The sequence below is a fragment of the Dendropsophus ebraccatus genome, chromosome 3 (assembly GCF_027789765.1).
Source record: "Dendropsophus ebraccatus isolate aDenEbr1 chromosome 3, aDenEbr1.pat, whole genome shotgun sequence".
Classification (NCBI taxonomy): domain Eukaryota; kingdom Metazoa; phylum Chordata; class Amphibia; order Anura; family Hylidae; genus Dendropsophus; species Dendropsophus ebraccatus.
Genome location: NC_091456.1, coordinates 132,524,819 through 132,544,645, shown reverse-complemented (window position 1 = coordinate 132,544,645; position 19,827 = coordinate 132,524,819). Strand labels below are relative to the sequence as shown.

General features: G+C 45.0%; 1 protein-coding gene across 2 annotated transcripts in view; it reads right to left on the bottom strand.

The window, feature by feature from the left end:
• The window catches only part of MCC (MCC regulator of WNT signaling pathway), a 232,105-nt gene extending 213,269 nt beyond the window's left edge, over positions 1–18,836 (bottom strand). The window contains exon 1 of one of the 2 annotated variants that reach the window (XM_069962701.1): positions 18,629–18,836. In XM_069962701.1, coding sequence (XP_069818802.1) covers positions 18,629–18,762 — 134 coding nt within the window. In that variant the 5' untranslated portion in view covers positions 18,763–18,836. Of the gene's footprint in view, positions 1–3,386; positions 3,395–18,628 lie in introns of those variants that run through there. The other variant, XM_069962703.1, reaches the window with a different exon arrangement.
• Positions 18,837–19,827: the final 991 nt, after the last annotated feature.

Genomic DNA, 19,827 nt, shown 5'->3' with positions numbered 1-19,827 from the left:
GTTTTCGGGGTTCTGTCCCGCGGTCCCGGAACGCCCCCCCCCGTGTCCCGCATTTTAAGTGGCCCCAGCAAAAAAAAAAATTAACCAGTAACTCACCTGTCCGCCGGTCCCAGCAGCTCCTCTCCCGGCAGAGCGCGCACTCCCGTCATCCTCCGGGGCGGGCAGCGGGGTACAGAGTCACTGACAGTACCGGAAGTGATTCATATAGAGGCTGCAGGTCACTTCCGGCACAGTCAGTGTCTGTATACCCCGCTGCCCGCCCCGGAGGATGACGGGAGTGCGCGCTCTGCCGGGAGAGGAGCTGCTGGGACCGGAGGACAGGTGAGTTACTGGTTTATTGTTTTTTCCGCTGGGGCCACACAAATGGGGGGTATTGGCTACTATGTGGGGCACTATATGGGGGGATTGGCTACTATGTGGGCACTATATGGGGGATTGGCTACTCTGTGGGGCACTATATGGGGGATTGGCTACTATATGGGGGGATTGGCTACTATGTGGGGCATATATGGGGGATTGGCTACTATGTGGGGCATATTTGGGGGCATTGGCTACTATGTGGGGCACTATATGAAGGCATTGGCTACTATGTAGGGGAATATATGGGGGCATTGGCTACTATGTGGGGCATATATGGGGGATTGGATACTATGTGGGGCATATAGGGGGGATTGGATACTATGTGGGGCACTATATGGGGGATTGGCTACTATGTGGGGCACTATATGGGGCATTAGATACTATGTGGGGCACTATATGGGGGATTGGATACTATGTGGGGCATATATGGGGGATTGGCTAATATGTGGGGCACTATATGGGGGATTGGATACTATGTGGGGCATATATGGGGGATTGGCCACTATGTGGGGCACTATATGGGGGATTGGCTACTATGTGGGACATATATGGGGGATTGGCTACTATGTGGGGCATATATGGGGGCATTGGCTACTATGTGGGCACTCTGTGGGGGTTTGGCTACTATGTGGGGCACTCTATGGGGAATTGGCTACTATGTGGGGCACTGTATGGAGGGATTGGCTACTATGTGGGGCACTATATGGGGATTGGCTACTATGGGGGCACTATATGGGGGCATTGGCTACTATGTGGGGCTCTATATGGGGGCATTGGATACTATGTGGGGCACTATATGGGGATTGGCTACTATGTGGGGCACTATATGGGGATTGGCTACTATGTGGGGGATTGGCTACTATGTGGGGCACTATATGGGGATTGGCTACTATGTGGGGCACTATATGGGGATTGGCTACTATGTGGGGCACTATATGGGGGCATTGGCTACTATGTGGGGCTCTATATGGGGGCATTGGCTACTATGTGGGGCTCTATATGGGGGCATTGGCTACTATGTGGGGCACTATGTGGGGGATTGGATTCTATGTGGGGATTGGATACTATATTGGTCACTATATGGGGGCATTGGATACTATGTGGGGCACTATAATGGGGGATTGGATACTATATAGGGCATTTTTGGCGGAATTGGATACTGTATAGGGCACTATTCAGTCAGCAGCATGTGGTGACTGTAGGGGAGTGGCTATGGAGGGTTGCTATGGGGGCGTGGCTATGGAGGGTTGCCATGGGGGCGTGGCTATGGAGGGTCGCTATGGGGGCGTGGCTATTGGGACCGCGGCGCACATGTCCCTCTTTGCTCTTTGCAAAAGTTGGGAGGTATGAATTTATCATCAACTCTGTCTGTGCATACTATTTAGGAGAAAGGATGCCCTGTTTCCAGACCACTGGGTATCATACTAGTCCCCTCTGACAACCACAAGTAGTTCTGACCTGACACGGTACTTTATGGCACACCAGTTATGATGGATAAATGTATCTTCAGGGTACATCCAAGCATACTTGAAGGGGTACTCCAGTATCAGAACACACACAGGCTGTGTCCTACGGTTTTTTTTAAATGTTGAGAGTGACAAAATGTCGCCAACATTAGCTTTAATATTGGCATATATGTGAGGTGGTAACCCTTGACTTTTCCTCCTCCCTCAAGGCAGTGACAGAAATAACTGTCTGCTATATATGCATATATATATATATATATATTCAGTGCTGTTCTGGCTACTAGGAATAGCGACCTATAGCTTTACATAGGACAACACATTCAGCTGGCACATGCACTTGAAGCACTTGTGACAGGTAAAAAGAAATACAGCACTGTCAAAATATATTGGTTAACAGGTATTAGGCTTAAAGAGGTTATCCAGCGCTACAAAAACATGGCCACTTTCCCCCTACTGTTGTCTCCAGTTTGGGTGGGGTTTTGAAACTCAGTTCCATTGAAGTAAATGGAGCTAAATTGCAAACCACACCTGAACTGGAGACAACAGTAGGGGGAAAAGTGGCCATGTTTTTGTAGCGCTGGATAACCCCTTTAAAGGGCTTTTCCCAATGAACAACATTTGTCCCCTATCTGGAAGATAGGGCATGAGTGTCTAAGCAACAAACCACCGAGACTGGGCCAGATGAAGACCCAAGCACTGTAGTCTGCTACCATCTGCTTCATTACTTTTGCCAGCAAGCCCCTGATCCCAAAGACTCATGTAAAGAGCTTTGAAGAGCCTGACCACTATGTGGGAAGGGCCACAAATACAATATGTGGATCATTCATGAAGCTTTTTGCTGCCATCAATCACGAGCCACAAGTCACCTCTTATTACACAGAGAGATGTGTGACCAACAAGCAAAGATTTTTTTCTATGATCACTTAAAGCTGAATAATAATTATGGCACCCCTCAAGAAAGGGGTGTTGCCGAAACGCGCGTCGGGGCGCACCGCATGGGTATAGTGTGAACCAGCACTTTAGGTAATGCTTTACCAGTAGGGTATTCTATGTTACCACTTTATGCTCTCTGACACGTGTCATTCACTGTATTTAGAGCCCCACTGAGTATGCAGACTATCTAATTCACAATGTCAGGCACCTTACTATTTATTATATTGCCTTATGGTTTTTAATATGCCTGCACTTTAGAACATGTACTTTACCCATGCGTTTTTCAAGCAGCTGTTCTGATTCATTTAATGATTTTAATGCATTTTATCTTTGATTATGATTAATAAAATTCTTTTTGATAATATGATTTCTGGGCACAGTATTCTTTTGTAGGTACAGTATATGTATTGTTTTGCTGTGGCTTCACCCAGTATGATACCCCTGCATTTGTTACATTTGCACTAGCTTTATTCATTATTGGGGTGTGATATCAGCTATTACACATTTGTTGATTACTATTAGATTTAATATGTACAGAGGTATTCTCCTTTTAACGTGCAGGCTCCGTGCTGGCGTGGATATACCAGTAAACAAATGAATGTTCTACAAGCATAATGTACCACCAACCTCAATGTATGGCCAATACTGGTCTCAGGCTACATTTAAGATTAAAATTCATGACTAGCATTTTTGTCTCTGCAATCCACAAAGTATCATCTATAGTGCATCCCTATTTTGCAGATCTGCAAAGAAAAGAAAAAGGAGGGTGGCATAAATGGTGTCACTAGCTGTTTTTAACCAAGCAGGAGGAGCTTAAATGATAATGTCACAGATTTGCAGATGGTTTTGCTTAGGCCCCATAGACTTCTATTGGAGTGTCTATACCGCATTTGCGGAACGCATTACAAGTCCTTTTTTTACTTCACGGATTGCGGGTCCTCAAAAATAGAGGATGTGTGAATTACCCTATAGGGATTAATGGGTTGCAAAGCTTATGTGGATGTGTGAATAAAGCCTTAGAATTTTGGCTTTGTTTATGGTTTCTCTGAGGCTATACAACAACTTGGGCCATTAGAAGGGTCACACATCTGAAGACAGCCATTTCGAGTTGTGACTTGTGAGTAGCCGTGGTCAGTCATAGACACTTGCAGGTCATGACACCACTCAATTTACTTTCATAAAATGTGATGCAACAGCGCAGCAATCTTTGGTTACACAGCCTGTGGCAATGAGTAACCAAAATACTGCAAAGTAACACGTAAAATACAAGTAAAAAATCTTACGTACGTTTACATAAGTGGCAACCTACTGAAGAAACAATGTGACAGGGTGAACTATGAATCCACTATTGAAAAATAAATCCTAAAATTAACATGATGCTTTGTCTACTGATTAGCCTATAATTAAATGCAAATTATGTTTTAATAGACATGACCTTTCTTGTTAGTAAGCCATATCCTCCGAGGACGTCTTCTGCTGCCTCTTTCTTAGCAGCACAGCCTGGAAAGTCCCAATAGTATAATCAGCAGACGTGTATATGAGAGAACGGATCATCGACACAATGCACTTCATTTAGGTATTATAGCTCCTATAGGAAGAAAACTGTCTCTCTAGTGCCACCTTTAGGCAGTTGCCCTGTTATTGCATGTCTAACACAGTGTTTCCCACATTTTTCCACTTTGGGGCGTTCACCTTCCCTTTTCTTTTCCATGTGGCCCAGACCTTTATGACAATTGCTTCCAGCTACAATCTTAAGGCTGTATTACAGGGCATGATTTTCCAGGGGAAGCAAGTGCCAGCCTGTCAGGTCAGCACTCACTTTCCCCTCATTCCCCACTCACTGCCTGTGCTATCATATTCTTTCAGGGTGTTGAAAGACCACAGTTAACCAGCATCGTGCATGTTGGCTGATTCTTGCCTTTCAACATGCGCTATTACAAAAAATGATTATCAGCCTGAACAAACAATAATCATTTTGTGTAGTAGGGCCTTTAGGCTCCGAACTTTTTCAACAAAGTCCTTCCCATTTTCCTTCCTATAGTCTCCCAAACAGTAGTAATTCCACTGTTGGTGTCTTGTACAGTAAAGTAAATATGTGGGTTTTCCCCTCTAGGATCCCCTGCTGTGCCCCACTAATATAGTATTAATGCCCCCTTGCTGTGTCTCATATAGTAAAAATGCCCCTGCTGTGCCCTCCCCACAGTGATAATGCTCCTGATGTGCACCCCCACATAGTGATAATGCCCCTGCCATGCACCCCCACAGTCATAATGCCCCTGCCATGCACCCCCCACATAGTGATATTGCCTCTGCTGTGCACCCCGTCATAATGCCTGCCATGCACCCCCATACTGAAAATGCCCCTGCCATGCACCCCCAGTCATAATGACCCTGCCATGCATCCCCCACATAGTGATATTGCCCCTGCTGTGCACCCCCCCAGTGATATTGCCCCTGCTGTGCACCCCCACAGTCATAATGCCCCTGCTGTGCACCCTCCCACATAGTCATAATGCTCCTGCTGTGCACCCCCCACATAGTCATAATGCCCCTGCTGTGCACCCCCACATAGCGATAATGCCCCAGCCGTGCCCCCTCCCCCCACCACTCAAAGTGATAACGCCCATTGCTGTGCACCCTCAAAATAATGGGATCAGTTTAAACGTCAGCTTCCCTCCAATGATTTGCTACTGCACTGGAGGGAAATGGAGTCAGACTGACGGATATATGTAAAGGAGTTCTTATGAGTCAGTCAATTTTGAAAGAATGCCAATGTATACACATTACACGCATGTACATACATTTTTTGTCACAGTATGACGTGCCAAAAAAAAAGTCTGTCAGATTCCATATAAATAAAAAATAAAACAAAAATAAAAACAATGTATGGAGCATTGGTCCTAGGGAGCTTATGCACTAGTACGGTACAGGCTCTCAGTGAATGTGCACATACTAGAGGAGCTATACTAGCCCCCCTTACTGCTGTACACGCTGCTCTGCCATGTCTATGAGCCCTTTACTGCTCTACATTAACAAAACAGTTTTCTGTATAATAGACCACAAAAATGGAACTAAACTGTCGTGTCCCACCATAGGTGTTTCTTATGTCACACCTGTCACAAAAGCCCTTTTCTCAAAGCTAAGTGGTGATGAAGGTAGTCTATTTTCTATGTATGCTCTTATCTGCTGCACAGCTGAAATAAGCAAAGGGTTACTGTTTCTTATATATTATGTATTTTATTGCCCAATAGAGATACTCTTTCTTTCTGACCTATTGCTCTTCTTCTATTCATGCACACGTTTCTTTCCACCACTCACAGGGTCTTTTACACACCACTGTAGGAAGTAGTCACTTGGTGGGAGGAAGTGTAGGGTAGTCCTATTTAGTTTCTCATGGGAGAAGGAGACACAGAGCAGATGTTCCTTCTGTAGCCAAGCCAGGGCTACTCTACATCTACTATGCAGTGCTAGATACTACATAAGGAGAAGAGTCAAGGATAAACCCAGCTCACGCCGAGAACCACTCTACAAAGTGCAGGGCAGTATCCTGATATACAGAGGAATTAGCCTGGATAGGACAAAGCAACCAGAGGGGCTACATATCCTATCTCGCAGTGCAGGTGACACCCTCGGACACTTAGCTTAACCCAGGTAACTACGGCTGGGGCTTGTATTACCCTATTAGGACGGGAAGCTCAACACTGTAGGGCAGGTGGTGCTCAGACATTAGTCTAAACACAGGTACAAGTTAACTTCTAACTCTCGAGTCTCAAGTATTCCTCTAAAGTTCCGGCAGAGCACAATACTACATTGGGTTGGGACTCCCTTGACAAACTCCTCTTCTCTACACTGCTCTACTCTACTACAAGAACCACTACAGCTATGTCTTTTATATTCAGTACTTTCAAGTATCTTTACAGCACAGACCCAGTTGAGCACTACTACCTATACAAAGATTATTTATCTAGTGCCAAAGTGTTCTGTATTGTCCAGAGACTGATCAGTAAAGCTGCTCTACTTATTCACTGGGACTCAGTCATCTCTTCATCTGCACCAGCACCTATACACATTCGCTACACACCTTGGGTTATTTTTCCCCTTTTCGTGGTGGGTCGATTGCCACTCAGGACTACCGTGACAGGAGCCCAAGGAACGCATCACGGTCGGGTAGGTCACAGACCATTTTGGGGAATATTACAGGCAGCCACACAAAAGCAGGTACCAACATCACACCTGTGTGCTGGACTAGCACTGGCTAAGCTGTACAGTGTCACTGATAAAACCTCACTCCCAGTGACAGTGCTATGTACACCTTAGCATAGCAGTACGACACCACAAAACTACTACTGAAATTAAGAAAACCTAGCTGAACGGGGGAGGGGAATCATTGGAAGTTTCTATTTTTCCTGTAGTCACACCAGTGGTTTTAGGTCTCCCTTGCCGCTAAAGGGCATATTTCCGATAATGGCTTCATATTTGCAAATAGCTAAATAGCTGTTTTTTTAATCAAAAATCAGATCTAAACTATAACATTATCTAGGAGAAAATCTGTTAAACAATAGGCGAGTATGGTTTATTCGATTACACAGTCCGCTGCACACCTAAACACAGGCCATTATGGTGAGCACTAGAAACGCCATCAAACCCCTAACAGAATGTGCCATGTGGGTAGCACATGAAAGAGAGTTGCATCACACCTCATCACACAGGATGAAAAGAACCAAGTGAGAACAGGCACACCAGGAAAAAAAAAGTGCAATAAGTAAAATATAATAATTCAATTCAAACTGAACCTGCAGCTGCAATAAATTTTCTTCTTGCAAAGAAATCGCCGTCTGAGGCCGTAATTCTATTTCAATATAAGAAAACCAATTCTAACTGAGTGGAAAAAAGATGTTTTTTTTAAAGCCTATTAACTTGTTTTATTATTATCTACTTGTATTTTTGTTGATATTTTTTAGATGGTTAACAGTAACCCTTCCCTGCCTGGTCTCAAATCATGTTAGGTGTATTTCCACTCAGAATTTATCAGAAAAGTCTCAAAACCTGACATTCACATTCCAGATGACATGACTTTAGGCTGCCAGCTGACGCACTGTATTGCACAATGAAATTTTAGCCAACTTGCAATATACAATAAGGAATAAAGTGGCTAAGAACAACACAATATGTAATGTCAAACTACAGTACACAATTATGTTAGAAAATATGGGGCGCGTCCTATAGCTCTGGAGAATCTAGTCATCGCACTGAATGGTGAGAAACCACAACAAAAAAGGAGCGTGGAAACAAGAGAAGACTTCCCGACGGGGGGGAGACAACAGGAGGAAGCAGGGTGGCAACTTGTCTGGAGCCAAAAAGTCCTAAAATGAGGTTAAAGGGAATGTGTCAACAGATAAAAATTTATTGTTTAAATGGGTACTGTCACTATAACTAACTTTCGACATGTCATCAGACATGTCAGAAGTTATTGATCAGAGCGAGACTCTGATCAGAAGAGATAGTCGGGGAAAGATTGTGGCAGCGCGATCCATTTTCCAGCCACTGCTGTACTCTGTCAATAATTTTTCATAGACTTCTATGGGGAATATGTTTTTGTGTTAAACACATTTTTTTTTTAATTTTCCATTTTACTATCTATATCCTGAAATCCTGCAATTTTCATTCTCACCACTGGAGCTAAAAATTAGCTGAGACTAAGGGCCCTATTACACAAAGCAATAATCGGCCGAATCAGGACGATTATCACTCCGTGTAAAAGAGACAATGATCAACAGATGACAGCAATCATCGACTGATTATTGATTTAGGTTTGGGCCTAAAATTGCTGGGCGCCGACAATTCCCCAAACACCTGACACCTTACCTCTCCCCGCACCCCACTTGTCTCCTGTGCTTCCCACTCCCGGCAGAAGCAGCAGCGTCTGAGCAGTCTGTAAGCTGACAGGCCAGCAAGGGCTGCATGGACATCGTCAGCCCTTACTGCCCAATTATCGGGCCATCTAAAAGGTCCAGTAAATGAGCTCAGATGTAGCAGATCGGTGCTCGTTTACTAAAATGATTGTGCCATAGTCGGCCCGTGTAATAGTACCCTTACTGTTCTGTTTGTAGTGATAAGAGGAGGCTGCTGTAAAGTGATCTGTACAACATTGACGCAAAATGTGACCCCATAGTATCAATACAAGACAAAAGCAGCTCCCTGTGGAATGAAACATTTTTAAAGGTCACATAGGCTTAGTAATGCAAGATGGCAGCCCCCATAACAATGAACAAAAAGTAAAAAAAAAAATATAAAAATGAGTCAGAAAATAGAAACAGATTAGAATAATAGAACTATTAGTATCTGACCATAACCCTTTGAGGACCAGGCCCAAAATGACCCAGTGGACCGCGCAAATTTTGATCTTTGCGCTTTCATTTTTCCCTCCTCCAGCAATTTCAGTTTTCTATCTACAGGGCCATGTAAGGGGTTGTTTGTTACAGGAATAATTGTGCTTTGTAATGGCGTCTTTCATTCTACCATAACATGTATGACGGATTCCCAAATATATTATTTATGAAGATATAAATAGGTGAAATCATAAAAAAGAATGCAATATGGTAACGTTTGGGGGGTTCCTGTGTCTACATAATGCACTATTTGGTAAAAGCGACATGATACTATTATTTTATAGGTCAGCCCGAACACAACCATATGCAGGTTACACAGATTCTCTAATGTTATATATATTTTGTTAATGAAATCCTTTTTTTTTTTTTTTTTTTTTTGGCAATTAGTTATGGGTTAGTTAAAATGGCCCTATTGTGACGCCTTTAACGGTTTTATTTTTTTATCTATGGGGCTGTATGGGGTGTCATTTTTTCCGTACCATATTTGTGAAGATCGGACGTTATGATCACTTTTTATTAATTTATATATATAAACAAACAAAAACACAACAATCACTGAACTCAGGAAGAACAGTGAAAAATTCCAATGGAGTACTCATTTACGAGTCTCCATTGATTGTCCCATACAAAATTTAAATATGCAAAAAAGGGGTCCGTGGAGCCTCAGTTACGAGTCTCAAAACAAGGGAATAGCCAGATATCCCTCTCTCCAGAGAAGGAAGCCCATTGCCAAGGGGTGCCTCCTAGTGGGAGAGCACTAAACCACCCTGATACGTAGTCCCTCAGGTCCTCACTCTGTTGCGAGCTTTAGGACCTAAATAGGGAAACACCAGGGTGGCCCCTGTGAGTCAAAGTCTAACTCTGTGGCGAGTATAACGACATAAGACAAGGGTTACCAAGGCTAGGCATCCATCCACAGACTGCAGTTTCGGGGTATTTGCCCCTCGTCAGTGTGGAGCAGGATTCTGGCTACTGGGGCAATAATAAATAGACCAACAAAACACAACAATCACTGAACTCAGGGAGAACAGTGAAAAATTCCAATGGAGTACTCATTTACGAGTCTCCATTGATTGTCCCATACAAAATTTAAATATGGTGTTTCCCTATTTAGGTCCTAAAGCTCGCAACAGAGTGAGGACCTGAGGGACTACGTATCAGGGTGGTTTGGTGCTCTCCCCACTAGGAGGCACCCCTTGGCAATGGGCTTCCTTCTCTGGAGAGAGGGATATCTGGCTATTCCCGTGTTTTGAGACTCGTAACTGAGGCTCCACGGACCCCTTTTTTGCATATATATATAATGTAACAAATTGGTATCCCGCGCACTTTTTTCCCTCTTTTCGTCTACGCCGTTCGCAATGGCGCTTGTTATATTTTAATAGATCGGACAATTAGGCACGCTACGGTATATTATGTGTTTATTTATTTTTATGTTTTATTTATATAATGGGAAAGAGGGGTGATTTAAACTTTTATTGGGGGAGGGGTTTGGGGTAGTGTGTGTTAGTGATTTTAACTTTTTTTTTTTTTTTATACATTTTAAATCCCTTTAGGGGACTTGTACATTGACTACTTTCATTTCCTACACTGATCATTGCTATGCCATAGGCATAGCATTGATCAGTGTTATTGGCGCTCTGCTCATTTAGCCTGCCTGTGCAGGCTCAGTGAACAGATCGCCGATCGGACCATGCGGAGGCAGGTGAGAGACCTCCGGCGGTCCGTTTTAACGATCGGGACCCCCGCAGTAACACTCCCCCTATCACTTACACGTAAACGCTGCGGCCGCGCCGTGATCGCGCTGCAGCGTGTCATTAACGGTGAAGTGCCGGCTGCTGATTGCAGCCGGCCCCCACCTGCTATGAAGCGCGCTCCGCTCCGGAGCACGCTTCATAGCTCAGGATGTACCGGTACGTCCAGGGTCGTCTAGGGGTTAATTAGTGAAAGGAAATCTAGGTGATACATGCCCTTTAAGTCCCAAGGACAAAGTAAACAGGATGCAAAGAAGCTTTCAAGGGGCCTGGGTAAGGCTCACAATGGTCAAGATGGACCATCTAAAGGCAAATGGAATGGAGGAGAAGAGTATTTCACACCTCCTTCTCCTCCTGTAGTCAGGTAGATCTCCACACAGTGGTACAGTATTGGGCTAGGTTCACACTACGTATATGTCCGGCCGCATATTTTTCGCGGCCGGACATATACGTATGAAACTCCAGCCGGGACTTTACGCAAGTTGCGGCCGGATACGTATGGACCGCGAACTTACGCCCGTAGCGTACTTACGCTTCCCGAGCGCTCTTCGTAGCGATCTAACAGCGGTCTTTTACTTGGAAATCTTCGCCTAGCCCCGGACACCCCACAGAACCTTTTGGATCGGAACAAAAAGCTGGCAAAATGAAGAAATCACCACTACGTACGGGAACGCATGTTACGCTACGGGCGTAAGTTACGGCATTTCCGTACGGAAACAATGGTCTGGTTAATTTTTTACGGCGCCGCACATGATCCGGCCGTAAGTTCGTACGTAGTGTGAACTGTGCGCCCGTAGATCGTATACTTTTCATTGTACGCAAACTACGCAAGTTTCCGGCCGCTTATTCACGAAACGCGCTACGGCCGGAAACTTACGTAGTGTGAACGTAGCCTTGCGGAGCTGCAGGTTATGTGGTCAGGTCCTTCATCCCTCTCCTACGAGTGCAGGAAGCTGCTGGCAAGTCCTTCTCTGTTCCTCTTCTGCTACATATATGTAAAGATGAGTTTTCAGAGTTGTCTCATGTGTGCTCTCTCTCTATGTTCTCTCAAGTTGTATTGAAAGTGAAGTAACTTTATACAATAGCATTGTACTTGTCTAGTGATAAGCTAAAACGCTCCCTTCAGCAACCCAAAGTAAAACAAACACATTTTGTCAGACAGAATTTATTACTGCTCTTTTCAGGTTATCATTAGATAACTGAACCAGCTAAAATAAGGAACCAGCTAAGGCTACGTTCACATTAGCGTTCGTCCTTCCGCCACCATTCCGTCATCCTTTTCCATTTTAGAGAAAGCGAAGCGGAAATTGTCGGATCCGTTATAATCCGTTATAATTTCAACAATATTTTATTGTGCTCCGTTTTACCAAGTGCTCCGTTAGCATGTAATCCGTTCAAGTTCTGTTTTTCTGAACGGGCGAAAAAAAATTGTGTTTGCAGTATTTTTTTTTTCCGTTTTCAAAAACGGAATTTAAACGGATCGATGCAATCCGTTTTTTTTTTTTTTATAATGATAGTCAATTGTGATGGATCGAAACAGAGGGTTAAACCGTTTGCTTCTGTAGTTCAAGTTTCCGTCCCTTTCCTTTTTTTAGTTGGAGCATGCTCAGAAGGGGAGAGAAGACAGGAAGTTCTTCTGGGAAGGAAGGGGAGGAGCTGAAAAAAAAAACCCTGAAAAACGGACACAAACGGAATTACAAATGGGTGACAACGGAAGCAAAAGGATGGCAGACTTCCGCTAATTTTACTAAAATAAATGGATACACTAACATTTTTGGCTATCCGTTTCCATCCGTTAGCAAATCCGTCTTTCATGTAAAAACGCTAGTGTGGCCGAGCCCTTAGACAAATAATTCACATTTACCATGTGAAAGGTTGACAAATGAATTAAACCATTTTTATAAGAACAGCACATAACTATACTGGAAAGGAATCCATCTACAGTATCATAATTTACAAAAAGTATTATTGTGTAACTCTGCATGGACCAAAAGGAAATTGGTATTGATAAATTGATAAATAGTAGAACTATATAGACCAAAATGAGATTATAACTCCTTTATTTTTTTCAGAAAATGGCTGGGGAATAGTATAATAGGCTATTGGTCATTTTTGACCGAACAGTACAAGTGTAAAAAAAAGACGTGGAGCAAAAAGTAAACAAACAAAAAATAAATAAATACTGCTATAAGTAAGAACCCCTCAAATGAGGAAAAGTCAACGAACCACAAGTTTCAGAACCACATAATAAATATTTTAAAAAATATCAAATTCGGTCATTTTTGACCGAACGTTCAGAACAGCAGTGTTAAAGAAAAACACCCTATGTGAACTTGGCCTTAACATGTATTCCCACCCTCACAGTGTATGAAAATTTCTCTGTTTGCATAAAATAGCTATTCTATTGTTTGAAGCGTTAAAATGAAGGGGAGGAAAAAACAGTGCTGTGCCGCAGAGCATGATCAGGAGTATGGTATAGGGAACAAATGATTGCATAATTTTACCCAGATTTTTATGCTATACTGAGTGTCCCGATAACCACAAGTACTCTCGACCAATTCTGCTATTGTAGCATGTAACCTGCTTTAGGCCCCGTTTACACTACGGAATTGGCGCCTAGATCCGCACCCTTGGGGGGGGCTTCTGCACTGAACGGGGCCTTACTGTAGTACAAAGTTTACCTGCTTGCTGGACAGAAGATGAGATTTTCTGAATAAGATCAGTAGGCACAATACAGGAGAATACAGGAGCAGGACAAAAATATCCTCAGGCGATCATTTCTGCTAAATAGCAGAAAAAGACTTCTAACATCAAAAAGCTGCCTCTAATAAAGTGACCCATATACAGATCTTACATAATCCTCCACTAGGGAATTGTAGAAGTTTACTTTAATTACATTCCAAGGCAGTTTGGCTTTTCACATAGTTTCTGTATGGAATTTTCATTTCCATATTCTCATTCATTCAAATGTTCCCTTTGCAGGTACCTGTACATGTTTTCTACAGACAATGGGGCAGATTTACAATTTTAAACTTTGGCGCACATCTTTTTAATTCGATTAACAGTTTGTGTGCCAAAATAAACGCTTGTTTGTAACCAGTTCACCTTTTCTTCCACAGCAGCATGTTGGCAGGCCCTTTGACAACACTGCACGGCCGTTGGTAAACACGTGGGTGCGTGGTTTTGGCCACATGCGTTCTACAGCTTGTGAGAATTTGACCTTAGACTTCTCTTAGATGATAAATACCACCCAATATAATGGCCTTGTTGTAGTCATACTCTTTACAGCACATGCTAAGGCATAGCAGCCTAACATAAAGCAGAATCTCCAGGTAGCTTTCATTGCTATTTATTTTAATTCTATGACCGTTGCATCTGTTGTAACCCAAAACCATGACCTCAGACTGATAGTCATAGAAATAACAGAAATTAAACAGCGCAGGATAAAAAATTCTATAAAGAAAAAATTAAATATACCCAAGAGAATAACACACATGACTCTTGTCAGCAACATGCACGCCAATAACAATATTTTATGAAGCTGTATGGGGGATAGCATTTTCTTATATGGTGAAAAGAATGGAAGGGGAACAGGGAGAGGTAGCGGAAAAGTAACGTACAGCTATACCTTTCAAATAAAGGTGGGTTAACACATGTATCTGCAGCGGATCTCTGTCACTTTTAATGAGGTTACATACTTGCAGCGGAATTGTCATCCTGCTGCGAGTATGTAAAAGGCAGCCCCCTCAACCCCTCGCGGCCTGGTGGATACAGCTCCGTCTTTCTTCGGCTTTTTTAAGAGGACGCCAAACACCTCCAGCAAGTTTGGTGGTGTTCGGCGTCCTCGCCACTTGCTATATTATGTTTTATGAAGATTCTAGAATAAAGTACACAGCACGTATTGGTGAGTGCTTGTTTTATTTCTTTTCTTTGAAAATTATGTGACTGCGTACCTGCAATTCAAGCAAGAGAGCACCACCACGGCAAGTATAGTGGAATACTCCGCCTATCCTGCATTAGATCCAAGCCGCATGGTGGTAGTAGTGCCATTGTCTGTATCCTGAAAAAGGACAGCTTGATAAATCTTACCAATACTTGCTTTCTGCTCTAAAATAAAAAAAAGCAAGCAAACTCACCTGCCCTGATCCTGCTGTTTTTGCAGCACCAGGTCCCCGCTGCTCTCACCTGCTTCCTCCTTCCCCGATGTGTTCTCCCTGCAGGTGATGGCCGCTAAGTCTGCTGTGAATAAACTGACATCTGGGTGTTACCTGTAGGAGTTGTGTCCCTGCATATTCCATCCTCTTAAAAAAGTGATATGGTAACACCCATTTGTCGGCTCATTCAGAAATATCCAGGAAGAATAAGGCAATAAGGCAGGAAGACAGGAGATAGCTTTCGCCCATATGCCCATGGGGCTGTCCAATATCCTATATACTTGCAAGGAGACCAATTATCTAACTTTTCTCTTATGAAAAATTATTGGAAATCAACTCATCCACGCACATTGCAATAAATGTTGGAATGAGGACCCCTGGCCACACTTTCATGACACTTCAGAGCAGCAGTAAAGGGCAAGTCTTAGGCGAATTCAGCCTCAGCCAGGTACAATAAAGGTATGGATACAGAGATATAAAGCCTACATAGCTATGAAGGCAGTTTAGGGTGTATTTTCTAACTAACATTTTTTCCTTAAAGGGATTGTCCAGGCTTACACACACAAGATTGTCACTTTCCTCCAGAAATAGCGCCGCTCATCACTAGTTTGGGTGCAGTTGTGCATGCTTATTTCCGTTGAAGTGAATGGAGCTGAAATGTAATACCACACACAACCTGAGGACAGGTTATAGTAGAAAAAAATTAAACAGTTTGCCAAAAAAAACACCACACTCTTAGCATGCTGCATTTTGGAAAAACTGCCACAGAGCCTCAAAGACACCAGAAGAGAAAAGCGCCACACCAAAAAAACACCAAGGGGGACATGTATCATCCGGCGCACGGATGATTTTTGGCGGAAAGTGCCGATTTGCGCATTATTTTATTTGCAAATGGCCGACTTGCAAATAAAATATTTGCAAATCGGCACTTTCCGCCGAGTACGCTGGGGGGCGGGGAAGGGGTGTGAAGGGGGCGGAACGGAGGGCGCGGACTCAGAGTCCGAGCGATTCACCATCCGTTCCACCAAAAGATACGCCGAAAAAACCGACTCCAGTCCTAAGCTAGCGTAGGTTTTCGGCCGAGCGCACAGGATTTATGTAAAGGCAGTCCGCCTCTACATAAATCCCAGTAGCGCTGGAGATGCGGGGACATTTTTAAATGTAAATGTCCCCCTTTAGCTAACATCTGGCCACTGGCATTTTTGAAAAAAAAAAAAAAAAAAAAAAAAAAAAACACGCCATGGCATTTTTATTGGCTTTTTCCAAGATTTTAAGGCAATGTGAGGCCAGCCTCTAAGTGAGTATGTGAGCTGCAACTCCTAACTGGTGACAGGGTTAGCTCTAAGGTTAAAGGAGAAGTCCGGCAATTTTCAAAAATAGCAGAAAGCAGGGGGGAATGTAATGAGGAGTCCTAACCTACCTCTCCTTGTGCCCACAATGAGGGGCGGGACCAGTCTTGAGAACCCCACGAGAAGGCATTTTCCCCCCTGTGTTGTGATGACAGGAAAATGCCTGTCCCGGCTCACTGACTGGCTGTGCTGCCAGTCCATCAGCCAGGTTGTGATGTGTATACCCTGGAGAAGCGATATAGGGCAGAAGAGGCATGGGAGAGGTGGGTTAATACTCTTTGTTACTTTTCCCCATGCCCCTGCCTTTTAAAAAAAAAAAACATGAAGCCGGACTTCTACATTAGGGTAGCTTCACACATACTGTATCCGCAGCGGATTTCACGCTGCGATTTGCAGCGAAATCCGATGCGGATCCTGGTATAGTAAAGTGCTATGGGGTCACATACCTGCAGCAGAATTTTCATTCCGCTGCAGATATGTGACCTGGTCCCTTTAACCCTGCAGCATACACCACCTGCTTGGTGCCGCGGCTGTGCAAAGCTCCCCATCAGCCAATCAGTGCTATTCTGCACTGATTGGCTGATAGGGACCAACAGGAGCAGGGAGCCTAACACAGCCGCTGCGCCGAGCAGCTAATGTATGCTGCGGGCCGGGGCTCCGGAAGGTGGGGGGTTAAATCGCTGCAGATGCGTTCCCGACCCCCAGCTAGATCCCCTTATACTGACCTCATCCCGCTCCCGGGACGGAGATATCCTGGTCAGAAGTCGGCGTGCGCGCTGTGGAGATAGGTATGGCGTCCATAGAGAATGAATGGAGCCGGACTCATCTCTGCAGCGCGTGCACGGCTCCATTCATTCTCTATGGACGCCATACCTATCTCCACAGCGCGCACGCCGGCTTCTGACCAGGATATCTCCGTCCCGGGAGCGGGACGAGGTCAGTATAAGGGGATCGGGACCCTGTCACCCCGGCACGGGGGGGTGACAGGTCTCCTTTAAGGAGATTTGTGGTAACTTTCTCGTATGCATCTGTGCTTTTACAACATAGAATCATGCTCAGGTGCAAAGTGCCAAAGAGGCATTCTCAAGCCCCTGAATTGCTGCATGCTGCTATGCCTCTTTCCTCCTCTACCTGACCCGGCTTGGAGCTCAGCTAGGCTGACTGTCAATCAAGTAGGAATAGGTATGGGAAGGGGTGCGAGGATGCATTCCAGCTTGTAAACGCCACTTTGACACTTTGCACCCTAGAATGATAGCACTTTTCTACCTTCTGAAAGGACATCTGGATATGTAAAAGGTACCATGTGACTCCTTGACCTAACATCATCAGTAGTTTGGAACGTGAATGACAGCTGACAGATTGACTTCAAGCGATTGCAAAGCGTAGTCGTCTACTAACAAATATGACATTCCTTCTGTCAGTATCATTTTCATTCTACATATAGAAGTGAGTAACGCCTTAAACACATAGCCCAGAGCTACATTCACTGTTCTGCTGACTGTAAGCACACGTTCACACAGGCATGAGCGGACGCTGCTTTCTGCATCAAAAACTTTCACTTAAAAAAAGAACAATTTTTTTATTCAATAAGAGATAGTGAGCCATGCAAAAATCCGAATTCACTCCCTGCCTCAATATGGTGGTCAGTAGCCGCCTCACTAGGCAGGTAGGGGGCCCACATTTCCGGTCCCTCACCTATAAAATCATAGGCAGATCTAAAATGGGAATACTCTTTCTAAAGACAGCGCCTGCCCATATATCCTGTAAGGGTACATAGGTGTCACCCAGGAGGGTACAGTGCCTAGGACACCCACTATATAAGCCACCTCCACCTGGCGAGCCATTCACACTATCTAGGGGTCTGTCTGTTCTGTCAGGGTCACACACAGCTATCTACAGGATCCATCACCTCCCCAGCAGTGTGAATAGCGCCTTATACTGTCCATATCACTCAGCTGGTGCAGCTTATAGAGGGGGGCACATCCATGCCCCCCAGTCCTGGCAGCAGCTGTCAGCCCCAGACCCTGCCAGGAAAGTTACCCATCCCCGGTGTAGTGGGCAGGGCACTGCTGGGACATGTGCTCCGCAGGCTCACTCCTGGGGCTGCAGAGGGGGCAGTGATCCCGGAGGGTCCCCGGCCTCCGCACTCCCAGGGATCCGTGCCCCCCCTGGAGCCAACTATTCAGCAGGAACTTGTAAAGTTGTGGCCGCTCATCCCTCCCTTACCTGCTGATGTAGCCGTCGCCGTCCCCGTCACAGGTCTGGAAGAGCCGCCTCATCCTCTCCTCCTCCCCGGTGCTGGACGTGTCGCTGCTGCCGCTGCAGCTGCTGCTCCCGGTCACTTCCACAGCGGCCGCCATGGTGCACGGCCGGGGGAGCCCAGAGACTGCCCACTGCTGGATGTGCACAGCCCGGAGCCAGCGGCGGACACAGCGCCGGCTCCCCGCCCAGCACTCCCCTCTCCCGGGGGCTGTCCCCTCCCCGGTCCCCTCCCACACCCTCCTTCCCTGGGCTCTCCCGCTGAGGTGATCCTGCTGGAGGGGAGAACTTCATGGCGGGGACTCAATGCTATACCTGTCACCCTCACTGACTCCTCCATCCATCTCATCCTGGGAAAGCTGGGTGACCAGCACTGCCCTGAGGTGAACTCCTGCTGCTGGCACAGTCCTGGATTGTGGCCCTATAGCTGGGCAGATTTCCCATTCATGGTTGGTTATTTTTCCCATGGTTTTTAGTAGTTGTGATGCCAATACACAACATTGTACTGTATATTGCGGACAAAGTTGCCCTTGAGGGTATGAGCACACTATGTGCACACTGAGGGATTCTCACAGATAACTTGCCGCGGATTCCGCCACTTGCCCCCACTCACTCTCCGCCCGTCCCATAGGCTCCATTCTATGCTCAGGCAGATTCCGCCATCAGCCCAAAGAATGGACAAAAACCTGTTGAAACGCATTAATAATTGTGGCTAACACGTACTATCATGGTACTATCGTCAGTGACCTCACTGACCCCTGGGTAATCTGAATCTTATGATGGCATCCTGTGCATCATTAACAGAGTGCACTACCAGCTGGGGCGACTCCACTATGGACGTTCGACACCTGGAAGCATTGTTGCACCAAGCTACTACACCTAAGAACATCTACTATCCACATACGACCCGAATTAGATACAGTGGTACCTCGGTTCTCAAACGGCTTTGAACTCAAACTGTATTTTCAAGGAAAGTAAGCTTTGGTTCTCAAACACTTTTCGGGCCCCCAGGCTTGAAGTACAGTAATACTGCAGTATTCAAACGAAAATTTACCTGGAAGTAACGTTCAGAATTCAGACTTTGCTCAGTATCTGAATGTTTTTGCAAGCGTGGATGGTGGGTTGTACCTGGTGAGTTTAGCACTGGTGCTGATGCCGATCAGAAC